We start from the raw sequence: 17,422 nt of genomic DNA on the forward strand, positions 1-17,422 counted from the left end.
ACTCGTTGGAAAGCAGAGGAGGCAGCGAGAGCAACCTGGAGGAGTGGTTCGACGGCAGGGACACAGGCGACAGGCGATGCTTATGGTGAGCCTGGCGAGGCGAGACACCACAGCCTCACCCTCACCCTCACCCCCACCCTGGGCAAGTGCGTCTGGGAGCCTGTTCCAGCCGGTGTTACCCTGCAGCAAAGCGCCGGTCAGTGGCATCTGTGATCCCACCACCAAGGTAGTAGTTTGCTCTTGCTCGTTCTTGTAGCGGGTCCCTTGTTTGTAAGACAAGGGTTTAGGTAGCTCTGGCTAGCCTCGACACATCTATTGGTGCGATGCTGGGGATGGAACCCAGGGCTCTTACATGCTAGGCAAGGGCTCTGCCACTGAGCCAGGCTTGCCACAAGCCTGGTTATTGTGACTGTGACTAGAGAGACTTGTGGGCACTAATTTCCCACACGTATCGTGTTGTCGCTGAGGTCAAATGTTCTGGAAATCAACGAAGGTTGGTCTCTGGCATCTGCACACACATGGTGCACATACAGACATGCAGGCACACATCTGTACACGTAAGTGATTTTTTTTTTTTTTAAAGATTATGCTAGTTCTGGTAAAAGCATGCTGGTAAGTCTTCCCTTTTTCCTCACATCATAAGATTGAATTCTGGGTTTATTTCTGTCGATTGTAAGAGTTCATCAGCACAATCCACACCTGTCCTTGTCTTTGATGAGGAGTTTTTAAATATAGATTTAATCTCCTTAGGAGCTAAGAGACTATTGAAGTGTCAGATTTGTTAGAGAAACTGTTATAGTCCTCTATTTTTGCTTTAATATTGCCAATAGGTTAGTGGTTTATGTTTCTTTGTAATGTGTTGTCCCTCTTTGATCAATAGTCAATAATACAACTTGGGAGGAAGCAACAGCATGCTCAACTGTTTGTCCTCCCTCATGAGCAACCAGGAGCTCTCAGAACCGAACTTGAGACTCCATGGAAACCATATTCTTCCAAGAAAGTATTTCTAGATAATAGCCAATAGAAAGTACCAAGCCCCAGGCTCTCTGCTTTGTTCATTCCACTCTGGTGCTATGTGCCTCTGTCACCGTAAGCCACCATCCCATAAGCAGTCATGGATCAGGTCGTTCCAGGTCTATTCAAGTTGACAGTTGGTAAAAGATGCAATTTTGATTAGTTAAAGGATGCGCCAACCCTAATAGAAAAGGATCCTAGAAGATCGCCATGGTCACATCGAGAGCATTTGTTATCATGGGATTCACTGGCTTCCTTGTGAAACTGGTCTACATCCCTACTGATAACATTATTGTGGCTGAATACTTTCTCCTCATAAAGAAAAAAAGAGCCAATATTCTCAAGTGTTTTTCTTTCTTCTAAGATGTTATATATTTCTAAATTAAAATTGTTTTGTTTTGTTTTGTTTTTTAAAAAGTATCAAATTCAAGTCTCAGGTTGGGAGTAAGATTGAGTATTGCAAGGGCAGCCACACTGGGACAGAAGTTGTACTAGACTCCCATTTATCCAAGCACAGCACAATTTGTCAAAATTGAAGTTCTGTTTGTCAGCCCCTCAGCCATTGTGCTGGCTAGTTTATGTCAACTTGTCAAGCTAGAGTCACCAGAGAAGAGGGAACCTGAATAGAGAAAGTGCTTCCATAAGATTGGGCCTACAGGCAGCCTATAGGGCATTTTCTTAGTGACAGCCATGGGAGGCCCAGCCCATGGTGGTGCCATCCCTGGGCAGGTGGTCCTGGATTCTTTGAGAAAGCAAGCTGAACAAACCAGTAAACAACATCTCTCCTTGGCCCCTGCATGAATTCCTGCCTCCAGATTCCTGCCCTATTTGAGTTCCTGTCCTGACTTCCTTTCATGATGAGCACCAATATGGAAATGTAAGCCAAACAAACTCTTTCCTCTCTGAGTGGCTTTGGTTATGGTGTTTCAGCACAGCAGTAGTGACCCTAAGACAACTATGTCCCCAGTCTCCACGCCCTTGTTAGCCCCCCAACCACACCCTAGGCTAAGCCACATTGCTGTGCACTGGGGGAGTTTGTCCTCCAGTGCCCTTCTGAATAACAAGCAGACAGACACTAAAAAGACACTTTGTTTTGTAACAAACATGTGAACTTTTAGTCTACAGAAAGCACAGGACCCCCAGTAACTTTGCTTCCCATGAGACAAAATGAGCCATAGAAATCCAGTAGCTCTGTTGGGTAATGGTGAAAGGAGTCTCAGAGGTGCTTCTCAAGGATATCCTGCCAGTTCAGTGAGCATGGACCCTGCAGTGCACCAGAATGCCACAGCAGCATGGCCATGAAATATCAGTGATCCAGAGCTATGGCATTTCCCAACCTCCTGTGTCACTCGGGCTGCTCCATGGTGAACTGTATCTCTTTCCAAAGTACACAGCTCACAGTCAGTGTCGGGCAACTTTGACTGACATTTTTGCCAGTTCCTATATTCTCTGGAAGAAAGAGGACTGTGGAAGGAGAGGTGCAGTTAGTGTGAGATCTCTAGAATCAGTCATGTCTAAGTGTGTAAGAGAGATAGACCAACAAAAAGGGACAGCAAATGTACATACATACTACAGCTCGTGTGAGGGTCAGAGGACACCTTGATGGAGTTGGTTCTCACTTTTACCTTAGTGGTATGAAGCTCTGTGGCTCTAAAGGGCTGTCAGGCTTGCATGGCTAGGACGTTAGTAGCGGAGCCATTCTACTTGTCCTTTGGGGCTGGGTAGGTGGTGGTTTGGGGTTTCTTGTTGGTTTGGTTTGGTTTGGTTTGGTTTTTGAGACAGGGTATCCCTTTGTAGCCCTGGCTGTCCTGGAACTCACTCTGTAGACCAGGCTGGCCTCAAACTCAGATCTGCCTGCCTCTGCCTCCCGAGTGCTATGATTAGAGGTGTGGACTGCTGTCACTGCCCAGCTACCTTTTAGTTTTTTAGATCCATCTTCATCTCTCCCTGTTCTCTCTCTTTTTTCTTCATTATATGCAAATGAAGTTTGCAGACCAAAGCCTTAGACACACCTAAAATTATTTCAATAAATATCCTACCTATGCTGCTTTGGGTTAAAAAACAAACAAAAAATTGAAAAACCAGTTAAACATATCAGACAAGACAAAACTTTTTTTTTAATTTTGGAAATAAGGGGATCTTGGAAATTAGCTTTGTCACTTGCAGCAAACTAAATAAAGAGTCTTTGTGGCTGTCTACAGTGCCTTGGGTGCTCCTGGATGCTGGGGATCTGAATGTAGATCCTCAGGCTTGCAGCATGACCATGTTACTCTCCTCAGCTCCTGCAGGGTTGGGTCTTCATAGTGCTACAGATTGCTCAGGAAACAATTTGGCAACAGAGTCAGATTAGTCTTCATGGACATCTTGATGGTCCCACTGTGGTGATTGACTAAGAATGGCCACATAGGCTCGTTTGATATTTAGTCACCAGCGGGTAGAACTCTTTGGTAGGATTACCAATGTGGCCTCCCAGGCATAGTCACTTTTTGAAGTTTCAAATGCCCAGCCAGATCCAGACTCTCTCTTCCTGCTGCCTGTGGGTCAGGATATGGGACTCTCAGCAGCTTCTCCTGCACCATGTCTACCTGCCCCCGGCCTTGCTTCCTGCCACAATGACAGTGGACCAAACCTCTGAAATTGTAAGCTAGCTGGCCCCAGTTATATGTTTTCTTTTATAAGGGTCACCTTGGAAATTGTGTCTCTTCACAGCAATAGAACAATGACTTAAGATACCTGACCTTATATCTCATATACTATAGAAATTTGAAAGACTGTCCTATGTCTTGCTTACACTTTTTACATAGTTGTAAATTCATATTTTTAAAAATTCACACTTAAATCAATTATTCAAAAAGGCTAGAGATTTAGCTTAGTTACAGTGTTTACACAAAATCCTGGATTTAATCCACAGTACTCCATAAGTCAGATACACCTATATTTTCAGTACTCGACAGTTAGGAGACACTGGGCCAAAGAATCAAGGTCATCTTAGCTACATAGTGAACTTGAGACTAGTTTGGTATACATAAGACTCTGTCCAAAACTAATGAAAATAATAATTAAAAAAATAAAGGTTATTCAATGCTTTAATGTTTACCGTCTCTCTGATATTAGAATCTTTTACTATAACTGCTGCTTTGCTTATTTCTAAGTTGTATAACTCTGTGTCAAGTATACTAATAGCTCGATGTTATACCTTTCCTAGAACGTACATCTTTGAACTATGCAGGCCACTGCAGTGGTAGAAACAGATTCTGATAAAAGCTACCACAAAAATGGAGGACACCTCCAAAACGGTAAGGATTGCACAACTGTTGGCGAAGGGGGCATTTTGTAACCAAAGGTTTTATTCAGGGTGGCTGTTTTAAAGCCTGCACAATAAGCTGGGACAATTCGGTACATTTTTTAACTTTGCCAATTCCCTCATGAGTTTTTGGTAGCTGTGCAAATTGTTTTTATCATGTAATGGAAAGGGCAAAAGACACAAACCTTGTAAGTCCATTGTTGGAGTAAATATTAAAAATACCAGCTACCTTTTATCCCCGCTAGCATAGGGCCCCATGGCACTGTGGGGTATCTTGCACTCTCTAGTGCCATTATCCATGGGGCCCCATGGCACTGCGTGGCCCTCTATCTCAGTGGCTCCACTCTGCCCCACAGTACTCTCTGACCTAGGTGGTCCATGGGCCGTCCCAGTGTGGCGCCTGGCCATGCTGGTCTCTAGGGTTAGTTCCAGCACCTGGGGACCAAATGGAACTAACCATAATTATCTCTGGTTAGTATCTCTCCCGGCAAACTCTCTGTTTCCAGCAACACGGTAAAATCAGGGCTTTAGAAGTCCATCATGGGCCAGCATATCACAGCTCCCTACCACACACTCTGCACATACTCCCAACAACCCAGTAAATTCAGGACTCAATAAGCTGTAATTTATCAATCAGATTTATATGTTAAATTCTCAGTCCAGTACATCCATATAATATACTCACAACCAATTGAAAAGGATATAAACCACCCACCTAGATAAGATAAATTTGCCTATAGAAATCCATCCCTTAAGAAATATACATAACTACCTAGGGTAATTCAAGACCACCCAGATCTGGGTCTTCCTTCTCTGTCTCTATCTTGATTCTCCTCCTTCCCCTTCTCTCCCGCCTTACAAAAGCTTTGTTCCCACCTTATTTTTTTACTGTCCAAGTAACTTGACCTAACTTGTGCCAGAATCATTTGCATATAGACATCAACCTATACTTCACCCTTTCTGTCTAATTAAAAAAAACTTTTCTCTCAAATGTAAGCTGAGCACAACTATTATCATTTGTAATTTACAAAGCATAAAATATAACTAACACCCAGTCTAACATTTTTCCAGGTAAACAGAACATTTAGTTATGTCCTGGTTAGCTTGTATACTATCTGATAACTAATTAAAAATGTATTCTCAAAGTTAAACAGCCTGGGTAGGCTATGAGACTATAACTAGTTTCAACCCCATCAGAAATATGAGAACAACCAATGTCGTCTGATAATATAGGAAGCCTAACATGGCTTCCCGAACTGAGGCAGGTTGAAGAGACAATTATCTACTTGCACAGTCCCTTTTTAGCAAAAACGTGAGGGCAAGTCTTTAGCCTAGGGTCATCTGACAGACTTTTGAAATGCAGAATTATGAAGGGTTGATGATTCCTGCTCAGCAGAGGTTATCAGCCAGCTATTCTGCAGAGTGTCCTTTTCTGGACAGCGTTTTGTCTGTAAATGAATAACTACTCCCTAGTCAAAGTCCTACCTCTCCTCAAGGTAGAGATGCTCAGTTTCCTCATGAAATCCAAAGTCCTACCTCTCCTCAAGGTAGAGATGCTCAGTTTCCTCATGAAATCCAAAGTCCTACCTCTCCTCAAGGTAGAGATGCTCAGTTTCCTCATGAAATCCACAAGGCAGCTCTTAGGAGCACACATATCTCAACAAATGATACATTATAATAAATGTCATATTTTGTGGATTTCTGATGTTTCTGAAAACCATGTATGTAAGTAATCTGGACTGTAGTCCATTAATTGTCTTAATAAATTATCTTGAAAGCATTCTAACAATAAACTTAGAGCCATGAATTTGCTATCTGGCCCTTAACTCATATGTGTAGTCATCTCAGATTAGTTGTGTAATAGCAGTAAAGAACTGGGTATAAGCCTTGTATACTTCAATCTGTTGATAGGCACCATGTCTATATATGAGAGTGACAATATTAATTTTAATTTTAAATTGATAAGAAATCCATCTAAAGAAAATCTAAACTTATATCAAAAAAATTCTGTACCAATATAAAAGATTATAACTTTAGCTTAGTAACAAATATAAGGATTTCTACCAAATGAGATTATGGTTTACAATCCCTGTTAAATTATGACCATTTCTAAATTTTCTAGAAAGACAACCTTAGAATAACCATTTTTAGCCTCCTAAAGTTTAGGGAACCTGGGCGATGACTCTTAAATAGCTTCTTCAAGCAATATCTTCACGGTGTTGAGATGTCCTTGGGTGTTGGGGGGTAGTGAAAATGGGGGAGTTGTTGTAGCCTGATGTCTTTCTTGACTGGATCTGACTGAAAGTCCCTGAGATGAGGAATCCAAGCAGGCCAGGTCATTCTGAAGACGAGCTTCTCCAGCTGTACATTCTGCAATACATAAATCTCAAAATAAACATTTAGTATCGAGATATCTTTTATTTGATTCTCTTGAATATAGTTTTTCAGGAGGTCGACCTCTTTGAAATCTACTCAGTATAACTCTGGAAGGTGTCCAGAGCCTGACCACACTTTTTAAAAACACAAAGACAAAAAAGCCTTTCTCCCAAAACAGCATGTTCTTTAGTCTGTAACCAGAAAACCTTGTATCTTACACTCTCTTCCAGAGAAATAATATAACCACAAGACTCAAAAGCACACCCATTATGAAAATTAAAAGAATTTAAGAAACTGAAGTAAACTAAACAATTTTGTATGAGCCTGTTAGGCCTTTTTAATCTGTCAGGTCAGGAAATCAACTCAAAATTCCCATGGAGCCCATTTAAGAGAATATGAGCCTCCTGCTGTGGTAATTTTAAAAATAACCACAAACCCTCACTAACCGGCATCAACGAGCCATATGGCATAGCGGGGTAATTCATAAAACAATTTAATCACACTTTTATTAATACCAATAAGAAGTAAGCAACTTGGGGCTGGAGAGATGGCTCAACGGTTAAGAGCACTGACTGCTCTTCCTTAGGTCCTGAGTTCAATTCCCAGCAACCACATGGTGGCTCACAACCATCTGTAATGAGATCTGATGCCTCCTTCTGGTGTGTCTGAAGACAGCAGCTGTGTACAAAAATACATAAAATAAATAAATCTTTAAAAAAAAAAAAGTAAGCAACTTGTCAAACCAGAATTTTAGCCCAATAGACATCTCTGCTAAGCTCTCTAACTTTTATTTATTAATAACTTCTATAATATATGTCTGTATTCACTCTGCCTGGTGTACAGACTTCTATTTTTTTTAATAACTTTTAAATGTAGCAAATATCACCACTTTCTACTTGGGAGTTAGTGACTAACAGGCAGTTTGTCTAACCAGGATTTTAGCCCAATATTCTCCTGAAAGACTTAATAAAACTAAACATCATATCTTTATACCATCTTTAAAATAATGAAACCAAACCTAAAATCATTTTCCAAACAAACTTTGCTAAAGAAGCAGGCAGCTTCTAGTTTCTCATTCTCTGTGTTCAGGATAGCCTGCACTTTTCACAGCAGTCTGCAAGCAGACTTCCTCTGTGTTCCTTTTGTTTAAGTTTCCTGTGACTCAACATGGCGCTGGCCCTCTCTGACTTAGAAAATAAAACTTTCTGACTCTGAAAATCTTTAATTTTTAGTGGATTCTTGCCTGGCATGATGGTTCACCACCTGTTGCAGTAAATATTAAAAGATGCCAGAGCCTTTTATTCCACACCAGTGCTGTCACCTGTGGGACCACATAGCACTGCAGGGAGCTTTTATCTCAGCGGCTCCATACTGTCCACAAGTACCCTCTTGAGGACCTCTTAACCCATTCAAGCACCAAACTGCAACCCAGCAATCAGGTTTATGTGTTAAATTCTCAATCCACAATTCATCCACACAATAAACTCACAACCCATCGATAGGATATAAACCGCCCACCTAGAGAAGAGAAGATATCTTTGCCTACAGAAATCTATCCCTTAAGAAATATATAGGGGCTGGGGATTTAGCTCAGTGGTAGAGCGCTTACCTAGGAAGCGCAAGGCCCTGGGTTCGGTCCCCAGCTCCGAAAAAAAAAAAAAAAAAAGAAATATATATAACCTACATTGGCAATTTAATACCACCTGGATCTGGGTCATCATTTTCTGTCTCCATCTTGATTCTCCTTCCTTCCCCTTCTCTCCTGTTACAAAAGCTTTGTCCCTGCCTTTTTTTTTTTTTTTTTTTACTGTCAATCATGACCTTAACCTAACTTGTGCCAGTCTTCACCAGCATATAGACATCAACCTACAGTCCATGGTAGCCCCTCTCTTTAGTGATAAATATTCCAGTTCAGATGTTCAGATGGAGTGCCCAGTGAATCTTAGAGTGGTACTTAAGCAGGTAGTGGCCAATCAGTGGGTCATGAAATAAAGTGAGCTAAGTGTGCGTTTAGTAAAATGAAATAGAAAGTTCCAGAATGTGTTGGAACAAGAGTAATTACTACCCTATAAGAGTTTTGTGTCACTTCTGCATACATTTAAGTGTCTGTTAACAGTATCCTTCTCTTACTTCTCTTGCCTCTACTCTTGGTCTACCTGCCTTCACTTTCCATGCTTCTTGCTCACAAGAAGTCTCTACATTTCCATCTCAGGCACATGACCACTACCCTTTGAAGGGATTTGCCCTGGTTTTCTCTTGCCTTAGGAGAAGAGCCAGATATCTTAGAACCCTATGAAAGGCCTTACGGGTTCCATATTCTCCTCTCAGACACCTCTTCTCCTCTTGCAGGCTGGATTATCAGTTCCTGCAAGGTCTGAGTTCACACAGCCAGCTGCACTTGCTAAAGTTTTCCCCAAACTCTGCCCCCACTTCCTCCTCAGATTCAGCTGTGCCATCAGCCACGATGGTCAATGTTTGTCTTTTAACTGTGGTTGGTTTTGTGTGTGTGCATGTGCTTATCTCTGACCCTGAGGAAAGCCGTAAGTTGCAGGTGTAGCACCAGTGTCCTCTGCTTTCATGTACATGGCGTACAGTGGACACAGCAGATAGCCCATAATCTGTTAAAGCTTATTAGTCATATCCACAAGTGAAGTGGCTGCCCTATAAAGAAAAGGCCTCTCGCCATTGAAAGAGTTCAGGAAGAGTCTTGACACTGTGTCATCTGGGATAGCTATAACAAAACACCATCAATTAAGTGGGTTAAACAACTGTAGATTATTTTCTTATGGTTTTGGAGCCAAGAGTGTGAGGTTCAGATGCCAGGATGGTCAGATCCTCCTGAGGAGTCACTTTCTAGCTGGAAAATGATGTCTCTTAATGTGAAATGTGACTTAACAGCAAAAGAGAAATGCTCTGTTACATTTTGAGGACTAACCCTATCCTGAGAGCCCCGCCCTCATGGCCTCATCTAATTCTATGTATCTCTAATGGCCCACCTTTAATAACTTGTCACAATGGGGCTAGGGCTGTAGCGTGCTTACCTGGGAGGTGGGTTTAAATTTGTTTTAGTTGCTACAAGCAATGTTTGTGTTTGTCATTGATGATGTAAAAAGTGGTCCAGGACTTGGAGGAGCCAGGACCAGATTATGTCGAGGCTTTACCAGTGTTTAGTTTCAATAGTAATGTTAACATACTCTCTGTTTTACTGTTTTGAACAGATAAACTTTATTATCCTAAGAAAGAAAATATGTTATTTTCCAATGGTTGCAACAGAGTCAAATTGACCTTTCCTGATGGTGAAGGGGACTCCTTGACAACAGATGAAAGGACTAATGTCAAAGAGAACAGCAGTGTTGACAAGAGAGATTTGTCAGAACTGTCATTTTCAGAAACTCAAGATACTAACGTAGAGAATCTTTTCTCCCAGTCAAGTGAATTTGAGGACAATATTGAGTATGCTTTTTTGAATGAGACCTATTCTATCCATTATTCAGAATCAAAACTCAAGGATGAAAATATTTTGCATTTATATTCAGAATTAGATCCTGAAGTACACGAAAGAGTGGAGGTGTTTTTTGACACTTTTGGACCTCAAGGTAATAATGACATCGGATTGGGAAGGAGCTGTGAGGCGCTGGGCTCTGCCTGTGGAGACATGCAGAAGAGCGATGTGCGTGAAGACTCGCAGCAGGAGTACCACAGCGCAGAGCTGGAGTGCCTGAGCGCACATTTAGCGGTTGACCCAGCGAAGACAGTGAGCAGGTCTAGTCTGGATGTTAGTGAGTGGAGAACATCAAGCTATACCTTTAAATGTGGCGGCAATTTAGAAGTTAATCGTGGTAAATTAGAGAGTGGTCCTATCCCCTTTTTGGAGTCACTTAATGGTTTTTCACCAAAATGTTCGCCTCAAGTCTCTACATCTCCGAGTTCTGATATGTTAAAAGAATATCATGAGCCAAAATATGAAAAATATAAGGAGCAAGAAGTTGGTTTAACATATCACAAAACATTTGATGACATTTTACAGAGAAGCAGTTCTCCTTTAAACTCTCAGAAAGTACCTGAACCTCTAGTTTATGCCAAAGAAATGAAGTCTCAGACGATTGAAGGTAAAGACTTCTATGGAGATAGAATTTTCCAGAACAGAGCATTACAGCACCCTGAGAATGCTATGTTTCCCCAGGACCACGCCCTTGAGACACCCCTGAAGGCTCTCGATGCTCACCAGCTTTCTGGGCCGTATGTTCTCGATGACTCAGTCATTTCCCTCTGTGGCTCTTTGCAGTACAATAGCCTCCCGGAGCCAGGCTTTTACTCGCCTGTGATGCCACGGGTGGCAGTCACAGATAGTCAGGCAGAAGTAGCGGGCAGCTGCCTACACCATGTACAAGGCAGTGCCACAAATAAAACATGCTCTCTTATGAAAGAAATGTGCCTTAAGTCAGGGCCAGATGCAGCAAACTGTGTAGCTTTAGGTCAGCAGACACTGGATGTGAGCGGCAGAGCAAATGTAAGCTCTTCTGTAGTGTCTACAGCAAGCACCACAGAGACAAAGACAGTGAGACGGAGTCAGCCTGAGGAGTGGCAACGTGACAGACAAAGCGTGGCCTGTAACACTGACTGGTCATGTGGGCAGCAGTGCAGAAGTGCCCGGGCGGCTGCCCTGGGAAGTGACTCAGGAAGGCCACTCTCAACTGACTGTTTAAACTGTGGAAACTCCATGGATGAGGTAAAATCCATAGTATCAGACTCTTAATCTACTCTCAGATTGTACAAGTTATGCAGATGTGGTTGGGCTCGTTACTGGGGTCTCAGGGAGAGATGCTAGCTCAAGGGATGGAGATAGGTACTACAGCGCTATCTTCTGGTGGCTGCCGTTGTCACAAAATTGTTGAAGGTTTTGGAACTACATGTACAGCATTCATTTTTGCTATATATTTGTAATTTTATGTTGTTTTCAGAATTCCTTGGAATTAAGAAAAACACCAGACAAACAGAGACATCCAGAGAGGTAGGTCAGTTGTGTAAGCTCACACATGTATATGGGAAAGAAAAGCTCAGGATTCTTTTATTTAAACATGTAGAATTAAAAAGACTTTAAGAAACTTTTCAAGAAACTTTACATTTTAGCAGTTCCTTCTAGCAAATACTGAGCAATGTGGAACGTCAGAGCTCACCGTGAAGAGCCTGCAGTCCCACCCTCCCCCCTCCCTCATGCCACAGTGGACACACTTCCCTTCTTTCTTTTGAATAAATTAAACATAGATTATATTCAGGAAATGCCATATATTTGAAGAGATAAATAGCTACACATTGAAGTATTTTTAAACTGTTCTCATCGGTTTTATTTTGCATATATTAATAATCCAAAAGACAATTAGAACCATAAAGTGAGAGTGGAAGAAAGCCGTATTACCATATCTGAAATCATGGGCCTTTTTTTTTTATTCGTCTGTAATCCTAAAACTATAAAATTCAATTTAAAATTAAACAGTGGTAGATAGAAACTGGTAGTTGAGGGAACCTTCAAAAACTAGTGACTTGGACTTTTAAAAAATTTTAAATTTCATTTCTTTATGTGGAAATGTAGGTGCATGTGAAGGTCAGAGGACAACTTGTGGGAGTAGATTCTCTCCATGGTCTCAGGGATTGATCTCAGATCAGCTTCACCCACTGAGCCCTCTCACTGGGCTGACTTGGGGCTTTATGTAATAAAGTATTTGCTTTTATGAACAACTCTTAATAACTAAGAAAAATGTAAATCATATCTATTCTCTGTTAAATAACACGTTTAACAACAGTTTTGGCCTTAAATGCTTGTGACTATAAAAAGCTTACCCAGACCTTGACTGAGACTGAGAACAGACCCATCACCTCTGGATGGACTGAGTCCTTAGTGGGGACGGACCCTGCTCCATGAGAGAAGAAACAGTTTGCAGTGGGGGCTTCCGCTCTGAGACTATATGGAGCTGTTAGCTTTGATCCTGATCATGTGCTCCTATCATGTCCCCTTTTTAGTAGGAATTGAATTAAACCTGACAGGGAAATGTAAGAAATTTAAAATCTGGCTGGGTGATGGTAATGGATGCTTTTGATTCTAGCACTGAGGAGGCAGGGGCAGGCAGATCTCTAAGTGTAAGGCCAGCCTGGTCTACAAACCAGGTTCCAGGACAGTCAGGGCTACAGAGAAGTCCTGTCTTGAAAGCTGGGGGAAAAAAAGAAGAAATTTAAATTCTGATTCTAGAAAGAAGCCTGTCACTACTGTAGAAAACGTTGAGAGTCTTACCTAATACTGTCTATTACTTTAAAGGGCATTTCAGCTCTGTGAAGAGATGGCTTTGCCATCAAAGTGCTGTGAGAAGACCACAGAGAGGGCCGTGAAGGCGGAGACGCACCTTCTGGATGTTTGCTACCAGATGTGCCACCACCACTGTCACCACATTTACAAACTCGTAATGGGGAGCAGAGCGGGGCTCAGTAGGTACTCATCAATTTAAATCTGTATTTCCTTAAAATTTATATCTATGCCTTTATTCTAGAAACCTAATTTCAGTTTTTGAAAGACAAAACATAGGCTATATCTGGATTTATCAGCTTCCTTAAAAGTAATAAGTTGTCAAAAAAACTTCTTCTGCTGAGTGTGGTTATAATTCTAGCACTTGGGAGGCAGAGGCAGGGGTATGACTAAGTCCCATGCCAGCTAGGGCTACATTTTTAAGATCTGTTTCAAAATACTGTCTTAGTTAGGGTTTTACTGCTGTGGACAGACACCATGACCAAGGTAACTCTTATAAGTACATTTAATTGGAGCTGGCTAACAGGTTCAGTTTATTATCAAAGCGTGAACATGGCAGCATCCAGGCAGGCATGGAGTAGGAGGAGCTGAGAGTTCTACATCTTCATCTGAAGGCTGCTAGGAGAAGACTGAATTCCAGGCAGCGAGGATGAGGGTCTTAAAGCCCACACCCAGTGGTACTCCTACAAGTCCACACCTTCTCCAGCAGGACCACACCTTCTCCAGTAGGACCACACCTTCTAATAGTGCCACTCCCTGGGCTGAGCACATACAAAGCATCACAAATACAAATTGTAGTTGAGGTAATTAGTCCAGTAAAATATGTGTGCTTACTACCTGAGTAAGGGGAAGTCAGGTGGAGTTTGGTCAGGCTTCTGTCACTTTCTTTCTTGCTTTCCTGTTGGGGTTGCTGATACTGACCCTAGAAAATGTATCTACTGTGCTTCACAGGTAAAATCTAGGATCTGGTGCCGCTAAAACTGAATTATGACACCATGTTAGTGTTAGGTGAATGACTTGAGCCTAAGTAATATTCTGTGAACTTAACTTTGAACAGGAATTTACCAACTGATTCTGCTCAGAAGGAATTAGGGACAGCACTGCTGTCTGTTCTGGAAGACTTGAAAGCTAGGTACATGAACTTGAAAGGAAAAGTCCACAAGGGCATACCCCTGGAAGAGCTGCCCCCACTGTCTGTGGAGTCCAAGCTGTTGTCTGCCTTCTCCGACTTTGCTTCCAGGGTATGTGTGTATGTGTGTATGTGTGACATATGCTAGAATAAAGCTGTCACTTGACTGAGACAAAGTATACTAATCTGTGTTTCCCTTGTTTCCAGCTAATGAAAGAAGAAGCATGCAGGTGATTATAGTTTTATCTAGTGTAGAACTTAAAAACTATTTAAGACATGTATCTAAATTCTCCTTTCTTTTTGAGACCACTGATAAATTCTTTAAGGAATGTTTATTTATTTAGCCTTTCAGGAGCAAATTCTGAGCTGGATAATCAAAGCTTACCTGAAGTTGCTATTTCTCCAAGCCTGTTAAAGACTTTGTCCCAGGTGAGAATTGGAGTGGGAGATGTGCAAGTTGGTGTGTGCAGGTGTGTGCATGTTCAACCCTGGGTGCTCTTTTTCAGGAGCCACCACATGTGCATGTGTAGAGGGGGAGTAAGAGGATGTCAGAAGACAACCTCTGGTGTCAGTCCCCTTGAGACTGGGCTCTCTGGCTTACCTATGCATTGTGTAATTGTGTACTTGGCCTACAGACTTCCAGGCAATTATCTAGTCCCACTTTCTGGTTTGCTGTAGGAGATCTGAGATGACAGACCTACACTACCATGCCTGGCTTTCACAAGGTCTTGGTCATCCTCAGATCTCAGTGCTGGAACTACAACTGTGCTACCATGCCCAGCCTTTTATATGAGTAAAAGCACACTCAAACTGAGGCCTCACCCTGCCTAGCTAGGCTCTCATCCCATAATCTCATCTGTTTGAATCTTATTTTGATAGCCTCTACGTAAACAGTAACTCAGAAACCCTCACACCCTCCTTCCCATTCCACTGACTCACTCTTTGGACTCCCATTTGAGGACTGACTGAGCAGAAGGAGTGGGTGGGTAGACTTAAGGCCAGCCTTGTTCGGGCAGTTGTCATCAGTGTAGTGAGGAAGGTCACGTGTAATTTCTCATAAACTGGGAGATGCAGCTGAAAGGCATAGTAACTGGTAACTCACCAGTGCGTGCGCCCAGCACCCAGACTGTCCATGGTGTAGTGCTGACACCCTCGTGAACAGAGGGCCACACTGCTGATGGTTTGTGACGTAAAGTAGCATTTCCTTTACTTTGGACAAAGAAAATGTTCATTCGTCCCTTATGAAATATGTCTTGGGCTTTTTTTAGTCTGTCCTATTCCCTGGGGAAATGTTTGTCATTTGACAACCAAGGTTTAATTGTTATGAGCACACTGCAGGCCAGGCATGTGCCACATGCCCCTATTCTCAGCACTCAGGAGATGGTGGCAGTGGGATGCAAATCCGGGGTAGTATACTCATGCTCCCTGGTGAGACGCTGACTGGATAATCAGGAAAGGCAGCGCAGAGAACATGCTGAGAATTGTGAAGCCCCACAGAAGCCTGAGTTTCTCTTACCCAGTAAGAACGCAGCCAGTCCTGCTTCCCTGAAGTTTGGAGTGAAAAGTCAAATACTTCAAATAGTTGCTTTCTGCTAAGAGAGTATACAAATAAATGATACGGAGAGACCATCCCACTGGAAAACTCCTTTAAAAAGTAATAGATTCAAAGCTAAATTGCATATGCTCAGATCTGTCCTGTATTTTTAGAATAATTTAGTCACTGTAACAGTCTGTGCTGTTATCCTGATGGCCGTGTAGCTGTAGAAGAGCCTGATGACTCAGGAAAGCCTGAAATACAAGGAGTACCACTGGGGTGCATGCATCAGGCTCCGTCCCTAGTCTACCAAACAAAACAAAAACAGAAAAAAACCCTCTTAACTGTCAAACTTACTGTGTGTAGGCGTGTATGTATGTCACAGGGCACATGTGAGGACACTTGTAGGAGTCAGTCATTCCCTCCTCCCACCCTCTGGGTCCTGGAGATCAAGTTCAGGTTGTCACAGGTAGTGGCTAGCATCCTTACCCCATGAGCCACCTCGCCAGCCCTGAAGTTATATGATGCCTGTAAGATTAAATTAAGTGCTTGTTTTTTAAGATGGTGTGCTGTTCAGGTACTGTTTTCATAGTTTAACATACTTACTTGTTATTGTTAGTTTGATGTTATTTTGTGATTTTCTTCAAATAGCTCTGGGTTTTTGTTTGTGTGTGGTGAGGGTTGGGGTCTGGATTGGGTGTTTGGTTTTAAGGTGTTTGTATTAGAATCAAACACAAACCCTCGCACATTCTAAGTACATACTATCCTTGAGGAACACCCTAGCTCATAAGTGTCCTCCCTTTCAGGAATATTTAAATGTAGAGAACAGTTCAGGTCTACATATAGGGTTTTTATTTCCCATAAATAAAAGTTTATACTCTGAGATACTTATGTTACTATCTCAAAATCACAAATAACAATAGTACTCATACCGTCACTGTAAACAGAATTAAAACCCAAATTCTCACTGATAGAATCCAACGAGCTATTCTGGGTATTTTTACTGCAAAGTCAGATGATGATGATTGTTTTTGTCATAGCCTTCATTATTCAGAGGGCAAAATAATGCCAGGGAAAATGCCTGTCTCAAGTAGAATGCCGTGATTATTAGTCCTTATCTTTGTTTCTGTTTTTATTTAACCTTCAGATGTCTTCTATATCTGACAGTAGTCATCCTAAGCAAGATAAATTACCCATGAACAATATTTTTAAAAATTGTGATATAAACATAGATTTTAATCACCTGAAGCTCAATGACAAAGGTAAGGATGAAAATATATATTGTTTGAGTAGTATATCTTTATCCATATATCGATGTAGACATAGATTTTGTTTGTGTGGCTTCCAGAAAACAATGTGTCGAGCATGTTGATGCAGACCTTTAATCCCTGCACTTAAGATGCAGAGGTGAGCACTCTGGGTTCAAGGGCAACCTTGATCCATATAGTGAGTTCCAGGACAACCAGAGCTACGTAAGGAGGCCCTGTTTCCAAATACCAAAAAATGAAATAAAATAAAAACAGAAAACAAGTAATGCAGCGTGTTTATGGGTTTGTTATGTTAAAATAGTTCATATTCCATAAAGGTAGCTCCCAAAAGTGTTCAGTGAGCATCAGTGTTCAGTTAAGGAAACTGGAATCAGAAGCCTTAGACTGAAAAGAGCTTTGTGCTCTGTGCCTACAAGACTGGATCAGGGACCTGACTTGCTCATCTCCAGGTCCCACACAAAGGCCACCCTTGTCTTGACAGATGTGTTTATAAATGTGCTGT

General features: G+C 41.8%; 1 protein-coding gene and 1 long non-coding RNA gene across 4 annotated transcripts in view; one reads left to right on the plus strand and one right to left on the minus strand.

Annotated features, from left to right (window-relative positions):
• The window catches only part of Rbm44 (RNA binding motif protein 44), a 25,602-nt gene continuing 8,180 nt past the window's right edge, over positions 1 to 17,422 (plus strand). Inside the window, exons 1-9 of one of the 2 annotated variants that reach the window (NM_001419673.1) lie at positions 1 to 226; positions 4,220 to 4,310; positions 9,913 to 11,423; positions 11,656 to 11,705; positions 13,005 to 13,175; positions 14,047 to 14,230; positions 14,326 to 14,348; positions 14,463 to 14,547; positions 16,800 to 16,914. In NM_001419673.1, coding sequence (NP_001406602.1) covers positions 4,238 to 4,310; positions 9,913 to 11,423; positions 11,656 to 11,705; positions 13,005 to 13,175; positions 14,047 to 14,230; positions 14,326 to 14,348; positions 14,463 to 14,547; positions 16,800 to 16,914 — 2,212 coding nt within the window. In that variant the 5' untranslated portion in view covers positions 1 to 226; positions 4,220 to 4,237. Of the gene's footprint in view, positions 227 to 4,219; positions 4,311 to 9,912; positions 11,424 to 11,655; positions 11,706 to 13,004; positions 13,176 to 14,046; positions 14,235 to 14,325; positions 14,349 to 14,444; positions 14,548 to 16,799; positions 16,915 to 17,422 lie in introns of those variants that run through there. The other variant, XR_015628862.1, reaches the window with a different exon arrangement.
• The window catches only part of LOC148003845 (uncharacterized), a 27,882-nt gene continuing 14,148 nt past the window's right edge, over positions 3,689 to 17,422 (minus strand). Inside the window, exon 5 of one of the 2 annotated variants that reach the window (XR_015629748.1) lies at positions 3,689 to 6,688. This is a non-coding gene — a long non-coding RNA (uncharacterized LOC148003845). The remainder of the gene's footprint in view (positions 6,689 to 17,422) is intronic. The other variant, XR_015629749.1, reaches the window with a different exon arrangement.

Source organism: Rattus norvegicus, chromosome 9 (assembly GCF_021556685.1).
Source record: "Rattus norvegicus strain SHRSP/BbbUtx chromosome 9, alternate assembly SHRSP_T2T, whole genome shotgun sequence".
Classification (NCBI taxonomy): domain Eukaryota; kingdom Metazoa; phylum Chordata; class Mammalia; order Rodentia; family Muridae; genus Rattus; species Rattus norvegicus.